This window comes from Ptychodera flava, chromosome 1, assembly GCF_041260155.1.
Source record: "Ptychodera flava strain L36383 chromosome 1, AS_Pfla_20210202, whole genome shotgun sequence".
Lineage (NCBI taxonomy): Eukaryota > Metazoa > Hemichordata > Enteropneusta > Ptychoderidae > Ptychodera > Ptychodera flava.
This window is the reverse complement of record NC_091928.1, coordinates 18,789,784-18,804,458: the sequence shown is the minus strand read 5'-3', so window position 1 is coordinate 18,804,458 and position 14,675 is coordinate 18,789,784. Positions and strand designations below refer to the sequence as shown.

General features: G+C 38.5%; 2 protein-coding genes across 4 annotated transcripts in view; both read right to left on the bottom strand.

Moving 5' to 3' along the window:
• LOC139132056 (VWFA and cache domain-containing protein 1-like) overlaps nucleotides 1-14,675 on the bottom strand; it is a 236,752-nt gene that overhangs the window by 213,725 nt on the left and 8,352 nt on the right. For 2 of the 3 annotated variants that reach the window (XM_070698456.1, XM_070698448.1), the window contains exon 1: nucleotides 2,687-3,014. The exons of the other annotated variant lie outside the window; for it this stretch is intronic. In XM_070698456.1, the coding sequence (XP_070554557.1) occupies nucleotides 2,687-2,833 (147 nt within the window). In that variant the 5' untranslated portion in view covers nucleotides 2,834-3,014. Of the gene's footprint in view, nucleotides 1-2,686; nucleotides 3,015-14,675 lie in introns of those variants that run through there. 3 annotated transcript variants of the gene reach the window in all.
• LOC139145481 (VWFA and cache domain-containing protein 1-like) lies at nucleotides 7,316-14,588 on the bottom strand. Its single transcript, XM_070716728.1, has 12 exons — nucleotides 14,485-14,588; nucleotides 13,932-14,046; nucleotides 13,630-13,711; nucleotides 13,147-13,227; nucleotides 12,800-12,936; nucleotides 12,047-12,219; nucleotides 10,622-10,729; nucleotides 10,185-10,313; nucleotides 9,592-9,793; nucleotides 8,654-8,800; nucleotides 8,248-8,345; nucleotides 7,316-7,442 (listed from the first exon to the last, which is right to left on the bottom strand). The coding sequence occupies exons 1-12, from the start codon at nucleotides 14,586-14,588 to the stop codon at nucleotides 7,316-7,318; spliced, it is 1,503 nt and encodes a 500-aa protein (XP_070572829.1).

Here is a 14,675-nt window from a genome sequence, read left to right as displayed (position 1 = left end):
CGGTATTCCTATGTTGTCCAACTTGAAGTTTGTTCCTTTGCTGGGATGTTAGGATGTCTAATTTTGTTCTACTGTGTCCAAGGTAGTGTTCGTAATGTTTTTGACGAGATTGAAATATGATTGATTGTTTATTTCAGTATTTGTGGCCTCCGGCCAAAATATACAAAATAATTACACAATATGGAAACAGATCGCTAGCATACAGTACAAAATAAGCCATCAAAACAAGTAAATACTGGCAAGTTTCCGACAGACTCTTCTCTGAGCTTTGTTGCATAGAATATATATCGACTTAATTTCCTCAGAGTTTCAACATTTTTTGAAGACAACAGGATTCCTAACTTATATACAACAGGTGGGTTAAAATAATACTGGGCAATATATTTAGATCTCAATACATTATACAAAGGACATACAAGTAAAAAGTGGAATTCATCTTCAACGTGGTTTAACTTGCACATCTCACAAATTCTATCGGCTCTAGGAGTCTTGTTCCAGCGGCCAGTTTCAATTTTTAAAGTATGTGAGGAAGTCCTGAATGTACATAAGGCTGTTTTAAAAACCGATTTTTCTATACAACATAAGTATGGCTCCAAGGTAAATTCTTTTTTATATGTGGCATATAAGTCTAATTTCCTAGACTTACTCATTTCATCCTGCCATGACTGTACATCAACATCGATGCATCTCTGTTTAAACATGTTCAAACATACAGCTCCATTGCCAACACATTGCTGTCGCCACACTTCACCAAAACCATAGCTTTGAAGGAGATACCTAACTTTTTTAACCCAGAAATCATACTGTTTTACGTCGATTTTACTCACTTGGGATATATGTTCTCGTCAACATGTTTTGTGTCGTATATTTCTATTATAAGGTTTTATTTTTCTCTGTTATTTGTTCTGAGTCATCTGTCATAAACTGTGTGGCTGTTCCACTTCCATTATCTAACGGTTTGATCAGTACCTCTCCGTTTTCTGATTGTGTTCTCAAAGTACTATATTCTGTGTTTCGGAAAGGAAACCTAGTTTCAGGAAAGCATGTCATAGCATTACACTTGTCTTAATAAAGTTATTATTTACTCAGGGCATTGATAAACAAATGATCATATATACAAGTTCAAGTTTATTACATTTATGGTTGAGTTTTATTACATTTATGGTATATTTGTTGTTGCGGGTTGTTACAGTAATGATTGACTGTTTTATTACATTTGTGGTTGATTTTATTACGATTGTGGTTGATATTACATTTGTGGAGGTTACAACAGCATACGTTTACATTCCACTTCGCGTGCGCATGAGTCGTTTTTGAAGCCAGCCGGCATAATTTTGCGTAACTGATGCCTGGCAGGTAACAGTTCCGACAAATGGTGCCTGGTGACGTCGTTTACGTGGATCAGCACAAAAAGAACACATTCCACATAACTATCATTTGATCAATCAGAACACAGACTGCGGATGCGGTGTGTTATAAACTGCATTGAAGGTGGAATTGCATTTTTCCAGCAGCGTTTTGTTTTAAAGGAATTTTTCTCATCCAAGATACAAGGAAACCCCCTTATACTATATTTTTTCAAAAGGCAGACAATCTGAAGCTTAGTATGGTAGCAGTAGTTTGCTCGAATGATGAAGAGGTGTATATTTGTGGTAAGAAACCTCACTTTTGGTATTAAAGATAAAAATTAATTTAAGAAAACTGGATATTTCTGAAATGTATTATTTCACTCAATCAAGAGTGCAAGTAGAAAAAACGGCTGTTATTTTCCATCATCTATTCTCATTCTAAAATGGCATAAAGACTGATGCTCAAATAAGTGATTAATAACATAAATAGCAAAATTAAACTGCCTCTTATTCCAAATGTAAGAATTCTATTGCCAAACGAAATAGGCCTATGTTCTATAGTATTTAAAGAATATAGTGTGAAAATTTCACAAAATTTGACCCAGCCAGAGTGGAGTTAAATTCTTTGGAAATCTTGAAATTGGGAGAAAAGATAAGCCAGGAAATCGGGTGATTTGCATACATTTGCATAAATCAACACTTCTTTATCACTCAACTTACGATTGCTTAACAAGCTAAAAGGTGAACCCAACCAATGTTTTAATCTTTGGTTGACAAATTAACGAATATTTGCAAAAAAGTGGTTTTGAACAAAATATGCTGTGTTGGGTGCCACGCCCCCTGAAATAGGGTTTTGGAATCAATTTATCGCACTGTTTTCATGTTTTCGTCCCTGCCTGAATAAAACTGATCCGCCACTGTACCATCTGATATAACAAGTGATTTAAATCCGGTGTTTTAACTGATACTTGTCATCTTGCTTTAAATTTACGAGTTTTTTCTACGGATAGTGTTTTCGGTATTCCTGTAAAGTAGTTCAGGCCCACTGATCAGGTCAGATCAAAGGGTAGGAGGTATTGTTGAGTGTCCTACACTTTCGGAATAAACAAGGTCCCACTATTCAATACATAGCAATTCCACAGTCAATGATATCATAGGGTATTGTAGGGTGATCTCTCGTGTCTAGATCTGTGTAAACACATGCAATTTTATAGTTTTTATGTTTTCTATTGTTCAATCCTTTGGTAAAGCTAAGAAATTGAGGTCACAATGATACGATATTGTTGAACAGGTCTCACCATGCTATGCTTTACTAGTACAAGATAAATGTACATTACCTGCATAAAACTGACTCCCAAACTGTCGTCTGCCAGTTCTGACAGCTTTTGGCTTAGTTTGGTGACGTCGAGTCTGTCCGATGACTGCGCCAAACTGTAAGTTACAAATTGGGTTGCAACGAAAGTCCAATACACGCTTTTGAGCATCGTGTCCTAAGTGTGCAAGAACTTATGCGGGTTTTGAAATCACAATGAGAAAGTATCTTGATCAGGAAGACAATTTGTGATTGTATGTGATGCGACACTTAAACAACCTTCACTCCAAGAGTCATGACCACAACGTTAGTTCAACTCCGTTAGCTGTCCCTTGAATACGATAGCCTCAAATCAACTTAAGGTGTCGGCATCCGAGGGCGCTGTTATTATGAGCAATTGCAAAGCACTGAATTCTCTGGATCCTCGTGAAATCAACTGTGCCTATTTCCAATGTAGAAGCAGAGCTCTCTGTACTATTGTGGTATGTTGGAATGTCACGTTGAACTCGGGCTTACAGCGAGTCTGTAACCTCCATAAATGTAGTAATCTCCACAAATGTAATATCAACCACAATTGTAATAAAATCAACCACAAATGTAAACAAACAGTCAACCATTAATCTAACAACCCGCAACCACAAATGTAAGAAACAAATCAACCATAAATGTAATAAAACTCAACCGTAAATGTAATAAACATGAACTTGCATATGTGATCATTTATTTGTCAATGCCGTGAGTAAATAATAATTTTAATAAGACAAGTGTACTTTCCTGAAACTAGGTTTCCTTTCCGAAACACAGAATATAGTAATTTGAGAACACTATCAGAAAACGGTACCAATCACATCGTTACATCACCCTAATGGAAGTGGAACAGCAGTTCCAGACACTGATAATTACATAATAAGGAAGCGTCAAAATAACTCGTCAACCAGTGATACCACAAAACGTTTATGACAGATGACTCAGAACAAATAACAGTGAAATATACAACCTTATAACAGAAACTTACGACACAAAACATGTTGACGAGAACATATATCCATATTTCAATCTAGTAAAAAAAATATGAACGCTGCCTTAAACATAGGAGAACAAAATTAGATATCCTAACATCCCCAGTAAAGGAACAAACTTGAAGTGATACAACATAGAAATAAAGGCAATCTATCGATTATTCCACACAATTTATCCACTAAAGACGAATTTGAGGCGACTGATTATGAAAGTACGGCAAATGGCGAGAATACGGCGTTAAATGATCGTAGTGTGACAAAGTCTCTTCCTCTCTGGAGTAGAGACTCACATTCAGATTGCAGCTGTGTCTCGCCATGGCCAATCAGTTCTGTAATCCAAGTAGGGAAACGTAAAATACACTTTCAAATATACAAAACACACTAAACGCAAACAATTAACACATGAATAATGTGTGCATTTGCTTTCCTTATTACATAGATAAATGTTTAAGGGCTAATTCCTCAATTGCAACGACAAAATAGATTTATTAAATTCATGGGTGATTTGTTTATTACGTTTTTATGGTTACCATTTATTACAATTGTGGTTGGTGTTTTTATTACATTTATGGTTGATTTTTGTTACATTAATGGGTGATATTACATTTATGAGTGCATTTTATTACAATTATGGTTGATGTTACATTTATGGAGATTATTACATTTATGGAGGTTACAGAGTCAAATGACTATTTCTTGGGAAATTCTCGCATGCATTGCTGGCAGACTTTTTTCACAGTCCATCGCAGGGTAGGCGCTGACGAAGGCTTTCGGAGATTTCCGCTACAGTGACAGTCATTCTAATACGTTAAATGCCTAGTCTACTTTTTAGTTGAAACTTTAGTTAGACTGTTGCAGGTGTTCTTGCCTGACTGGAAAATCGGTCTTCACCGCGCCAGCTCGAAGCCTCTTATCGCTCGGCTAGGTACACTGTAGGTAGTCGTACCATACCTGATCCAGTGGAACTGTGAGAGCCGTTGAACTCCAACTTACCGCTAGAGGGCCGGGTAGAGTAAAGATATTGAAATAAGTCGTCTTTCGACCATTTTCAAAAGAATTGGAAAAGGTGTACTTCACCATATTTAATCTTGGCCCATACCGAAATAAATTGATTATTCATTTCGAATTGGATTGTTCATGATTAACCATCATTTTTTAGTTCCGATTTATTTCAATTTCCTGCAAATATCATACATTACATGTCATTATAAAAAAAACCGAAAAAAACCTTAGGGCAAAAAAAATAAAAGGTTTGTTTCTGGTCAGCGACATGTGGCAAAATGATGCGGCGACGCATTATTTTTTTTTATTTTTGGTGGAATTTGATAAATTCTCCCCTTTTTTTCGTCAGAATCAAACGAAAAATAGGAAAACAAAATTGACGCGCACACTTTGAAGTGATGCGGGCGGTGACTAGAAACAAATCAATTTTTTGGGCCTAAAATTAACATTTTCGTTGTTGTAGGAGTGAATGATTTTTAAACATTTTGAGATGAGTCTTGTTTTGTCGGAATGGCAAGGCTTAATTATTTAGTAAAAATGAAGTACTGAAACCGAGGAACAATTTTCCATAAATTCGATGTCAATGTTTGGTATGAAATTCATTTACGGGACTGGTCAGTTTCTTCGGCCTGGGGGTGGATTATTTTTTGCCGATTTCAAAAAGTGGTTCACCCCTATTCCAACTTTCGAAAACACGGTCTTACTGTTTTTGTTTCTCTCAGGGAAGATATGTCAAATAAAACTTCTCTGTGTACATGGTAATGTGTCTATGTCTACTATGCCTATTATAAATACAATTACTAAATTGGCAAAAATGTTAGCATTTTTGTGGGGTTATTCACAACTTGTGCTTTGCGATGGTTATCTTTACAAATTTGATTCCCTTTCCAAGTTACTGGGTGTTATTTTCAAATACTTGGATCATGCAAAGCTGGTATAATCGTTTATGACGGTAATATGTCTTGGTACTGGTGGTGGTCAACGTCCGATGAATTCGGCGCTGGCGGGGCTGATGGAGCGCCACTTGCCGCGTCGGTCACGGGTATGTAGTCCGCTCGTGGAACATTCTTGTCGGTATTTCTCCGTCTAAAGAACATCATGACGACGATGACTATTACTATGACAACGGCGAAGAGTGTAGCATTAACGATTCCTGCGATTACTCCAGGCGACGCCCCCTCGTTTTTGGCAGCTGAGAAAATTAATAAAACAGTAAAGCTCACTTGATGTCAACAGCCATCAAAAGTCATATTATATTATATACCAGTATATTGATGACGCAAATATAGCGATCCGATTGGTCGAGATGCGAAAAGAACCGTGGTATATTGGCGATATACCACGGCTGGCATACGCGCGAGCTCTCAGCATGAGCAAAAATCCGTTTTCTGACGTTCCACGCCCATACCATACCGAATGGGCGCCCATACAGAATTTCAATATACTCTTATAATATAATAGCAATAAATCACACCCAGCGACGGTATACCACTCGATTTTGACCAGTTCACTTCATATATGCACGAGCGAAAGCGAGTACATAGATGAAGTGAACTGGTCAAAATCTCGTGGTATACCGTCGATGGGTGCCCTTTATTGCTTAATCATACACTTAACAGCGGTTTGATGAAATATCGAATACAAACTGTGAAGACCTATAACTACTTTATTTAATTTTTTTAATACAAATAAAGTGAGCCCCCTTTAATCTAATATTTTCATTTAAACTCTGTTCTAGTAATATGAATGAATTTATCTTCAAACTTCCTCTACTAAGCATCAATCAGTGAGATCGGATTCTATTCAAACTCTAAGAGACAATGACTCGTTATGCATCAAAATTTGCGGTCAAACACACATTTTCGCAGCGTTTGTAAAACTTACTTTCTAGTTTGTAACTCACGACGAATTCCCACCATTGAGAATCGAATTCACGTGACACAATACTCACGCTTGCAGGAGTAGATGAGATCATAACAGAACGGCTTATCCTCGTAGACGCCCTCTTTACACCACTCACAACTAACCGCAGCTATACATTCCCTGAAATTTAAAGAAGTTGTGAAATAGTAATGTCTCGGGTGATGAATTCTCGATCGGACTTGAACTAACAAAGTACGGCCCCCCAGTCACCTAGCTAAGACATAGCAGTCAAAACGCCTCGGCTTAAGTCCTATCCTTAAAATAGAGTTGGTCAATGACGAAGTTAAGTTACGATTTTCTGACCGCCACCCCTCCACAAGCTCTAGCGTCCATGAAGCACTCGCACATGCATTCTCGCTGTCGCACAACACACACAAACGTAACCATAAACTGAGTTGTCAAACTAACCGGCGGTCTCAAACGTTTGAAGATCGTATTTTCAGTGTTGCAAATCTATGATTGAAATACATGCAGTTCGATATGTTTCGATATGTCACTCCAGGCCCAGCTGTATCAAAAGTGAAGGTGAAAAATATCTTCTTTCCGAGCAGCTTGTATATTTGAGATTCCTCTCCGGTTGTGGCTAGCGCATAGGATATTCATTTTACCTCTAGGTAAGAATTTAAATTTGTACATTTAACAAATTTCAAAGACAGTGAATCAAAAGTTTGGAAGCACTGAAACGCTAATTACGACGGAGAAATCTCTTCTTACATGCTAGTCTTGAAGTGAGAACAGTCCGTTGGGTAGCATTTCTGGAGACTGCGCAGATCACGGTTTTCAGTCACCACGGGATTGAGGTTGATGATAGGTGGCGTACATGATGGCGCATCATCGCTACGGGAGACAAAATCAAAACTGTGTCACCAAGAATGTCGATTATGTCATTTACGGATATGTTTCATTAACATGCCTCTTGTACCTTATGCTGTAACTGGTCCCCGGATTCTAAACATAAATATTTCCAAGGTTTCCCGGGCAGCCAATCAGCCGATTTAGAGAAATTGTGAGTGAAGGACTTGTCCATGAAAGTGTCCTATTGTGAGGTACTTTGAAGAAAATTGAATTTTGTAGGGCCAGTTAAAGCTGTTCGCAATTGCCCTTCTGTTTGATTTGAAACCTCTCCAATATTACATAGTTGTCTTCTCCTTTCTTTACTCTCAGCTAGAACGCCGCCGGCAGTTCTGTCCTGGTTAAGAAAAGTTCGCCATACCCACCATGGCGGTATACCTATTCCCACCCACTGTAATTTGTCATGTTCTAAATAAACGAAAGAATATTCCCCCTCCGTCTTCTGATATCCAAGTCCGTTGATATAGGGAAATACCCTCATGCTCGTAAAGAAACCGCTGACCGAACGCGGTTTTTTTCGCGAAGAGCTTTGGTTGACTGCCCCTGAATGTTCTTTATCCCTTTCCAGGGAAGGTCCATCTTCACGTGAATGCTTATCATTACCCCCATTTTGACATATTGTCCTCGGCGAATCAGTTAGCTCGTTCGAACTTGTGCGTCTTTCGATATAGCATTTCGAAGTAAAAATAACTGCTATAGTATAGAGCTATAAGTCCTCAGACGACACATACCACAGACAGTAAACGCGAGGGCGGTAATTCGCAAATTTCTTCAAAGAATGCACACATACCTCCCAAAGTCGAACATATCATTGCAGTAATCGTATTCTGCATCGGAGAGACATGGACACTCACATTCTTTCTGTGCGTGAGCCTTTAGACATGAAGTCTGCAAAAGTTAACATTTCATCAAGAACACTTAGTCCTACGAGAGTGCTGCGATTGGATGTAATTGCTTAACTGAGCTGATATGACAATCCATTTTCGACAGGCAATTCTCTTGAAACCTTGAAACTATTGTTTGCTATTCTGTAAAAAATCGTCGAACAAGCAAGTTCCACTTACGCGAATATATGTTATATGTTTCGATATATGAACTTATTATAAAAGTTCAGGTTATACCGAAAATAAAATATCTAAAAAACTTAAATATTTCAAAATAAAACGTGAAGCAATAAATTTAAAAATTTTGTTCACCTTTGTACATGGACAGACTGCCTTGTGACATATGATCTTTTCTTTGATGCCGAGGTATGCATTTGTTCCAGGAATATGAGCCAGCTGATATTGCAAGCAGGGATCGCCTTCCGGTATCGCGTCGATGTCACTCTCGGGTTTATACACCTGCACAGTTTTTAAAAAGGACAGTTAGGAAGTATTAGATTAGACTGTAATATTGTGTTTATTCTAACATTTGTATAGACTACCTCTAAATGCTTGTACATGTACTTCTGTACACATTTATGCATGCATCCTTGTACTAGGACATGCAGGTATACCTTACAAATGTATAGTATGTATATGTTGGCTAATATGTAGGTACTAGGTAGGTAGGTGGGGAATTGTGTTTGTTGCAATATTCAGGACAATACCGAACCCTCTGTCAAATATAAATCACTGCAGACAATTCCCACTACGTTGAATAGCTTATGTTGTGCCAGGGGTGGTGCGGGGGTGGGGAACTACAGAATATTGCAATGCATCGTGGGTGAAAGTCGACTTTTCACTACGGCAAGAGTTAGAGTCAGTGATCTGATAAAGACTTTTAGAGCAAAAATGAATCTTTTCAAGAAAGAAAAATCTGTTTGTTCATGAAACTAACCAATCTTTCAACTTCTTACGATTTTCTTGGATGAAATTCATTGATAACCTAAACTTTAAAACTTTACTTTGTCTTCAGTAATTTTATGTATTTTACAAGTAACAATCTGCCAAAGTAAACCACTGTAGATCGTCTGAGACTTTTAAGACTCACCTATGTGGCAAAATCATATTTAAGGAGCGGAGATATTATGTGCAAATAATCCACAGTGCGTGTTTAAATATTGAGGTCCTCATCTTATACCATTGGAAAGGCTCGTTAATACACCACGTGAAATTACAGTGCGTGACAATTACCGTTCGAAATTTCTTACCTGGTAGTAGTTTTGAAGCTTTTTCTTTTGATAGTTTACACACTGTGTCTTGACCAAGACACCTCTTTCGATGAGATCCTGTGCGATTGTCTTTTCCACCTTGGTGATATGTGTATATTCAACGCCATCTTGGACAGCGCCGCTGACGTCAAAGAACTTATCGTGTGTAATGAGATAGCCGCTGTTGTCCATGACAAAGCAGCTATAGAAGAAAGGAAAGGATTGAAGACAAAGTTTTATATAAATAAACAATAATTTAAAAGATAAATAAATATTGAGGGCGCACAAAGCACAATAAACACGACTGGAACTGATTTGGCATAATTGGATGGTGAAGTAATGTCGATTTAATCTACTAACAAATGTTATCTTATCCGCTTTTGTTTTTTATTTTACACACTTCTTTTTGTGAGTAATTTGCGATATTGCAACATTCAGGTATATGCACCTTACACTTTTGAGAAATTTGCAAAATATGAAAATCCAATCATCCCAAATTAGTTCCAATCGTGTTAATAGAGTTCAGATCAGGTTGCATTCAGATGAACCTAAGAAGAACTGCCCGTGACTGCAGAAAATGCTGCCAGGCTCACCTGTATCTGTTCTCATTACATTTTGGGTAAATCTGTCTTAAGAAAAGGGAGAAGTACGGTAGCGTGAAATCCTTTCCCATGACTGCAATTACTTCGTCCGAAGTTCTCGACGCTCTCGTACCAGGTAGTCTGAAATGACAGCAAAAAAACAAAACCTCGCACCATTTTTATGAAGTCTGAACTGTGTGTAGGAATTGTAGTCAGGCATTGGTATCAGCGATAGCCATAAGGGAGATTGATGTAGGCAACTAAGCGATACTGACTATTTTCTTTAAAATTCTTTATTGTTAAGAAGTAAGGTGTAGTTATAAACATACAACTATGACGCTTACACTCAGAGTATAGCAATGCCATATATTGTCATTTTTAATGACCAAATTCTTACTCGTGGAAACTGAGATGCCAGACACAGGTAAATCACTCTCTTGTTCACTTACCTTTCAACAATGGTATGAGCCAAGGTAATGACGTAACCACTTCCACTGGCAGCTTCATAAGGAGACGATAGAGTAATATTTCCTTTATTATTCTTTGCTCGCTCGTACCTACGTGTTGCATAAGAGTCGTTGGAAATTACACACGTCCCCTACCTGATAGATCTTAAGGATATATCTCTAGTGGTGTGTTTCATATTGATTATTGGAGGGGTGGGGGCCTTCGCGCGTCTGTGTCAATGGCGGAGAGACTCAAAGTTGTGGTGTTGATGGAAGGAAAGGTACCGGATATGTTTTCCGATGAGCCAGACCATGTCGTGGCCAAAACGGAACATGGTTTGAAGAGTCGAAATTGGCGACCAAAGAGATAATTTTTGAAATGCCCATAAGATTTTATGCAGCATGAACAAAATGTTAGCGAACATACCACCGTAGATTTGTACATCTTTTGTCGGGAGTTGTATAGCCTAGACGCTATTCGTCGCTTTCGGCCTTCGTCCCCACTCCGTCTAGCCTCGAGGTCCACTTTTAGCGCCGTGGCATAAAAAAGCCCATTTGAAAGTGAATGGTGTTCGGGAGAGACGATGGTGTCACTGGCGTCACTTTGAAAGTCAATCAGTCCAAATGTTCCTCTCATGATTGGCCAATGATTAAATGGGTGTTGCTCATAAACTAGCTCATAAACCAGACGTTCTCTGGCTAGTTTATGAGTAACACCCCAATAATCCACAAGAAATACACCACAGGAGACATTCAAACTGCAAACGAATTCATATTGATTTTCAGTAGCCCGGTGTAAGTTATCCTTTCCAGCAGTTCCCCCTGTGAGGGCGTAACATTCTACCTTACCTGCACGCAAAAACAAAACCCTCTCAGCATGCATGGTCAGAATCACTTGCAAACCATGCCGTGAAAGTTTCAACATTAACATGGCAGGTTATTAATACACTAACGCGGCGACTTTTTCCTTCACACGTGTGAAGTGTAAGACCAAGTCAGAAGGGGTAGACGAAGACAGAGGATGGGACTGAGGAGGAAGAAGAAAGTCAGGAGCAACAACAAATGCTTGGATGAGTCCTTTCGATTTCTATCATTTCCCCCGTAGATTCCAAGCCCTAAAACCTGCCACCAAAATGTCATGTCGCCATTTTTAACTTGTCAAAGGTCAAAATCATTTCCAATAATTGTTTTAATTCGCTGGCTATTATTTTGTCTACTGTTCTTCAGGTGCAACATAGTTTGTCTAGACGATAAAAATAAATTTGGACAAAGATACATAAAGTATGGTCTTGCTTTTTGAAAAGCAATAATCAAGGACAGTTCGACTTTTGCACAGCCACGTCAACGCAAGAAAGTATGGACATTATCAAGATAAATAATGAAAAGGCTCAAATGTTGTAAGGGAACTTGAGCTATAGGCAAACCTACCAAGGTCTGACGGTGTGATCGTAACTTTGGTTGAGTCTCACGCCGGGATATTCTCTGAAGACGCCATTCTCAGTACCTTTATAGGAGAAAGTGGTGTATTGCTTCACATCCTCAATGGTTGACCATATCTCGTCAGCTTTAGCCGTGGCTACCACCATATCACGAACGCCATCCTGCAGCAAAACAAGTTGACCGTGCCAGTTAATTACCAGTCAGGGTACACACCAGCTACATACTCACTGGTAAGTCTACATACCCATTTACTATTTTCACATCCACACAGGGTACAGAAGTTCAAGTTTAAATGTGTGTTTAGTTATATGTATTTCCATACATTTGTGTTGCTATCTCTGTTTATTAATAGCCAATGCTCTTAAGTTTCTTAATATTGCAGTGCCTCGACCACTTGGTTTGAAGGGGGCTAGAAAATATTTCAAGAGATAACAAGTTTTGTAGATGCATAATTGAATTATAACTTTGTAGAGTGACTTTATCCTTGGATTATATTGATATGTGAAATTCTGTGGTCGGAGCCCAGTATTTTTCAGTGTTGACATACTGCAAATACTCTACACAGATCTTACTTTCTCAGGCCTACTGAATGGCCCAGCAGACATACTTCATTCAATTCGCATTTCGTGTCACAGCTTTGTTTCTTTAACCATTTCAGCCGAATTCCTGTAAACAGATCCACAACCGCCAATTACAATATTGGGTTTTACCATGGTGGTGAAAGGTGATTAATCTGCTCACCTTAAAGTATTCATTCTGTTCACTTTCACCGTTCATATACTGAGCGTAAGCGTTGACTCGACTCTCTGTCTCTTCGCTAATTAAATATTCATTAGGATCCAGGAAAGCGTCCTTGCTGAACTTTACAGAGGATGCCGCTGAATAAGGAAAAGTGAGGTCAAGTGATCATGTCTTCATGATAATAAGTCACGTGACAAGAAAGTCAAGAACAAACGGTTGTTTCTGAAAGTTACCAGAAAGGTAATTTTCCTGCACTCAAAAGACCAGATCAGCTGTACATAATTACTTCTTACAGTGCGGTCCGTCACAAGAACAACTATCATTTGACGAAAGTATTAACAAATTACCTCTTGTGGCAGTCCTATTAAAATGTCTGCAAAGACCAGGCGGAGATGTTAAGTCCAAGCGGTGATAGTTAAAGTCGTCACCTGCAAATGATAGATGTTGAAATGAGAGGGACACCTAAATTGTAATTTGCCATTGCGGTAGCTAACCAAAGTATACATTTATACACTAAAGTCAAGACAAAAAGGTTTCGTTGGCGTAACATCTGACTTCTGTCATTTTAATTTTCGAAATAACCAATGTCATTATTACGAAGATTACGCGTTCATCACGATCACTCTACAGAGTGACTGTGTCTTTATGTATCACTTACACTCTTCAACGCTCTCTCATCGCCTTCTTCGAGTTGATAAACTTTAAAACAAACAAGAGTGGTGATGTTCAATTTTACTCTAGTGAAGTCCAGTGCAGTCACAATGTAGCATAGGAAACTCTTCGAAACGATTGCCGGGAATGTAAATATTCATACATGCGTGTTTTTTTACCTGTAGGATCCTGCTCGGTAAGAAGGGCCTTTCTGTCATTTTCTCCCACCACCAGACACACGATGTATGGTGTTCCAGAAACCTGGAATGATCAAAAGGGAATATTACGAAAAGAAACGCTTTTTAAATTACTAATTTTACTTTACATTATAGCACAAAAATTCATGCACAATGGCAGAGTCTGTGCTTACCGGTATAGATACGCTGTGCATGATTAAAGAGATTCTTGCAACTTTTTATGTTAACGGAGATTCGCTAAGATGATTGAAATGGTTGGTTGTGAACCTTGTTTCCTGACATACCTTGCGCCAATGAAACGTTGAGGGCACTCGCAGTGTGTCAACCCCCTCAATAGCTGAGTTTCCCCGCGGTATTGCCCTCGTGGATATAAAGGTGGCCATTCCGCTGTCGTCAGATCTAAGAAAAAAGAGGGCGACGACGTATATGATATAACTTAACATCGCATTACAATACATCGTATCAAATGATATGACATGACATGACATGCATTTACACTCTCGTTCAGGAAGCGAGAAACGAATTCTGATGAGTTATAGGTATTGAGTACAAAAATTCATTAACTTTCACGAATGTGCCAAAAGAATTTGAAATTCTAAATGTGACACTGTTGATGGTTTGCAGTTCAAGTAATTTTTATATAGCAAATTAAGACACATAGCTTATATATGTGTTCTTTCATTTTTTGTTGACATGGTACAGATATACTCTTTATTGTCACTTTGTAGGTATTTTCTTTCTTCAGACAGTGATGACAAATATTAATTTCGTTGAGAGCTTTCGAACGAATTTCGCCTGTCAAGAAGCCAAAGTCTGTTTGTGAAAAACACAACTCACCCCTGCGACACACTGTAAACATTCTCCTCGAAGTCTGCCTCTCTTTCCAGTGACGTAATGTGAACGAACACCGGATCTTCCTCCACAGTGCTCGGTGCAGGCATCAGGGGATGAGTCAGTGTTCGTCCTGTCCAGGTACATTCATTGACAATATTTACCATAAAAATCGGCTATCTATCTTTTAGAGTAAG

Excerpts from the sequence above, each read along its gene's own strand:
- LOC139145481 (XM_070716728.1), bottom strand. The coding sequence starts at position 14,588 with ATGCCTGCACCGAGCACTGTGGAGGAAGATCCGGTGTTCGTTCACATT. Across the intron at positions 13,712-13,931 it reads CAACGTTTCATTGGCGCAAG|GTTTCTGGAACACCATACAT; the intron begins GTATGTCAGGAA and ends TGATCATTCCAG. Across the intron at positions 12,937-13,146 it reads TAATAGGACTGCCACAAGAG|CGGCATCCTCTGTAAAGTTC; the intron begins GTAATTTGTTAA and ends TTCCTTATTCAG.